At 33.5% G+C, this 3,470-nt stretch overlaps 1 protein-coding gene across 1 annotated transcript; it reads right to left on the bottom strand.

Annotated features, from left to right (window-relative positions):
* Window positions 1-1,647: 1,647 nt before the first annotated feature.
* LOC107882400 (zinc finger protein 2 homolog) lies at window positions 1,648-3,124 on the bottom strand. The gene has a single exon (XM_016800683.2). The coding sequence runs from the start codon at window positions 2,700-2,702 to the stop codon at window positions 1,836-1,838; it is 867 nt and encodes a 288-aa protein (XP_016656172.1). The 5' UTR covers window positions 2,703-3,124; the 3' UTR covers window positions 1,648-1,835.
* Between the last annotated feature and the right edge of the window lie 346 nt (window positions 3,125-3,470).

Below are 3,470 nucleotides of genomic sequence, written 5' to 3'. Positions count from 1 at the left end.
GTAACAATTTTGACAAAATTATTGAAAACATTTGCAATTATTTTGTAGTTTAAAATATATTAGGTATATATTATATTATGGTATAATATATTATCCAATTGGTTTAACTAAAGCTTGCCAATTAAATGCACGGTTCCTCATAAGCAGTTCATACTGTTACCAAAAAATCACTCACAGACTTAGGATACTAATAGTAGGTATTTGTTTAGGTATTATCCATTATAACACACACAGAAATAAATAAAAACTTTTGTAAAAAATGATATAGGTATTATCACATACTATCGATAGTTTATAACAGCTCTAGCTAAACAGTATTCGATATATTGGCTATTTCAATGCTCCTAGAATTGTGATCCGGTGAATATGGTCGTAAACGTGGTGAGGGGTTTTGGGGACATGAAATCCAATAAGATTTTTAGGATGAAAATTGAAAGTGAGATTTCTACAAAACATCGGTAGATGGGCCTCACTATTGGTAACTTTATTTTTAATAAACTTGCAATTTTAAAATTTTCTTCTATGTTTAATAGGTATGAACTACTACAAAAACGATTTAGACATTTACCAAGTATCAAATCCTAATTCTAATATTTTAAAATATATAGGTGGGAAATAATAAATAATAATTTATAATAAAAGAAACAATACCTATATATTATATTTATGTTATCTTGTAGATGCCTACTATAATTATAGAGAGGGTAGATAGAGTAAGTTTATGGACAGTCAATGCATGCTGAAAATTCAAATTTTAAAGAGACATATATGTATAATGTGATTGTTTAAGCATACCCACAACCAATTTTCACTTTAACAGTACATTTATTTAAATTCTGTTTTTAGAATTTTTAAATGTGCTTACCTAGAGATCATACTAAAATTACGTGATATTTTTTGTAAGTAGGTACTACATACGGAACGTCTTATTGCCGTACATAATTCTATTTTGCAAACGAGAACCCATTGATTTACAGAAAACTATTTAGTGGATGATTTTTTTGAAAATGTTCATGCATTTTAATTAAAAATATAATGAGCAGTTTCTGAGTTGTTAAAATGTTAACACTAACGGTAATAATTCTTATAAATTAATTTACAAAAATGCGAACTATATTAATATGTAATATTAGAATTAGTAGATAAGCGTTAAAAAATTTGATCATTTTTACAAATTATTTATATTGATACAACAATAGTAATTATGGTAATAACTAACATTTTAAAATCATCTTAAGTTATTTCTTATACTTCCAGCCGTAACTCACCGTGAACCCGAACGTAACTTATCGCTAACCATTTTTTGTACGTTTAATTAATGACGTCCGACACGTAATATGAAATATTATGAATTATTTTTATATATACTTTACTCTGTCGGTAATTTGAGTGTATATCGTTAATAAATGTTTTCTTGGAACGCATAACCTCAAACAACTTTATAGTCTTGTTCGTCTTCAATCATGGATTGAAATTACCGCAATATATTATCATGATTCCGAAAACATGACAAGGGTAACACCATTTCGTGTACAGGCTAACCACTCGCATGACATTAAATTAACTGTTGCATCAATTAGTGGTAAAAAAATATCACAATAACTCATAAAAAAAATGACCGGTAATTATAGTTACCGCAGACCTATAAAGGGTTTCAAAATTTTTTTTTTTTTTTAATTCAGTGACAAAAATAATGTATATAATAATTCAAATCGTGAACCAAAAACCGACAGTGTTTTCGTTACAGATATTGAAAAACAAACGGATTAATAACTGATAATACATAAAAGAAACAGACGTACGTCAAAATCATTAAATCCGGACAGGGCGGTGTATCACGTTAGGTTTGGCTTCTCTCTAATGTGAATTCGTCGGTGTTTAGTCAGATTAGAACTTACAGCAAATGATTTTTCACATACGTCACACGGGTAAGGTTTCTCGCCCGTGTGCGTCCGCTTGTGAACCACCAGGTGGACATTTTGGCTGAACCATTTATCACATACGTCACACGGGTAATGCTTCTCTCCTGTGTGAGTCCTCTTGTGAACAGCCACTTGGCTACTTTGACTGAATGATTTTTCGCATATGTCACATGGATAGGGCTTCTCGCCCGTGTGAGCCCGCTTGTGAACAGTCAGATTGTGACTTCCACAGAACCATTTATCGCATACGTCACACGGGTAGGGCTTCTCTCCCGTATGCGATCGCTTGTGTTTCGTGAGGCTATCATTTCGACTGAACCATTTGTCACACACGTCACACGGGTAAGGTTTCTCTCCCGTGTGCGTCCGCTTGTGAACCGTTAGTTGCTCATTTTGACTGAATGATTTTTCGCATATGTCACATGGATAGGGCTTCTCGCCCGTGTGAGTCCGCTTGTGAACAGTCAGATTGTGACTTCGACTGAACCATTTATCGCATACGTCACACGGGTAGGGCTTCTCTCCCGTATGCGATCGCTTGTGTTTCGTGAGGCTATCATTTCGACTGAACCATTTGTCACACACGTCACACGGGTAAGGTTTCTCTCCCGTGTGAGTCCGCTTGTGACTTGTTAAGTTATTGCTCTGAGTGAACGATCTGTCATATACATCACACGGATATGGTTTTTCTCCCATGTGAGCCCGCTGGTGTGATTTCAAAGTATTGCAATGAGCGAAAGAGTCATCGCATATATCACACGGATATGGATTTTTTTCCATGTGAGTCCACTAGTGTGCTTCCAGGCTATTGCAATGTTTGAATAATTTTTCACCTATTTCATACCCATATTGATAATCACGCCCATGTTTCCTCTCACGACTTGCCAGTTTGTTAATTTATTGATGTTAACCGCACTGTCGTCACATATATGTTCTCGGGAACTGCTAATCAATAGATGAACGGGATTTAAAGTTTGTCAATGTTTTACTCTATTATTTTATAGTATAAGAAATTCACGTTTGTTTTGGTTACTACGCTGTTTTAGTAATCTGTACGATAAATTAAAAATTATTGATATGGTCAGGTTTTAATCAGGTTTTCAAGCCAGCACTTCAAACCAGAAATGTCTTTACTGATGTTACAAAAAAAAGCGGCGTGTTGCAAGTACGCGCAGATGAAGTGAAAATTTTTAACAGACGGTATGAGAAATAAAATAAAAATGTTCACCTGTCACCGTTGAATATTAGGCTTGTATTAAACAAAGAGAAAAAAATCGAAATTTTCAATTGAAATTTAAATATTATTATTATTATTATTATTACATAGAAACAATGGAAACGCTAGTGTTGTGACGGCCAACTATGACGGGTGATAATCTTTTTTTCTTCAATAAAACAGTCATGTTCGGTAGCAACGACACACATGTTTCTATGGTTTGTATGTATAATACTATATTATATAAGATTTAATTGGACATGTATGACCTGATATTATTGATAACACGTTTTTGTAGAGCAACTGGTCAGCTAGTGTTCAGTTGTCAGTAT

Source organism: Acyrthosiphon pisum, chromosome X (assembly GCF_005508785.2).
Source record: "Acyrthosiphon pisum isolate AL4f chromosome X, pea_aphid_22Mar2018_4r6ur, whole genome shotgun sequence".
Taxonomy (NCBI): domain Eukaryota; kingdom Metazoa; phylum Arthropoda; class Insecta; order Hemiptera; family Aphididae; genus Acyrthosiphon; species Acyrthosiphon pisum.
This window is presented reverse-complemented; position numbering and strand designations above follow the sequence as displayed.

Coding starts and splice junctions, on each gene's coding strand:
- LOC107882400 (XM_016800683.2), bottom strand. CDS start 2,702: ATGGAAAAAAATCCATATCCGTGTGATATATGCGATGACTCTTTCGCT.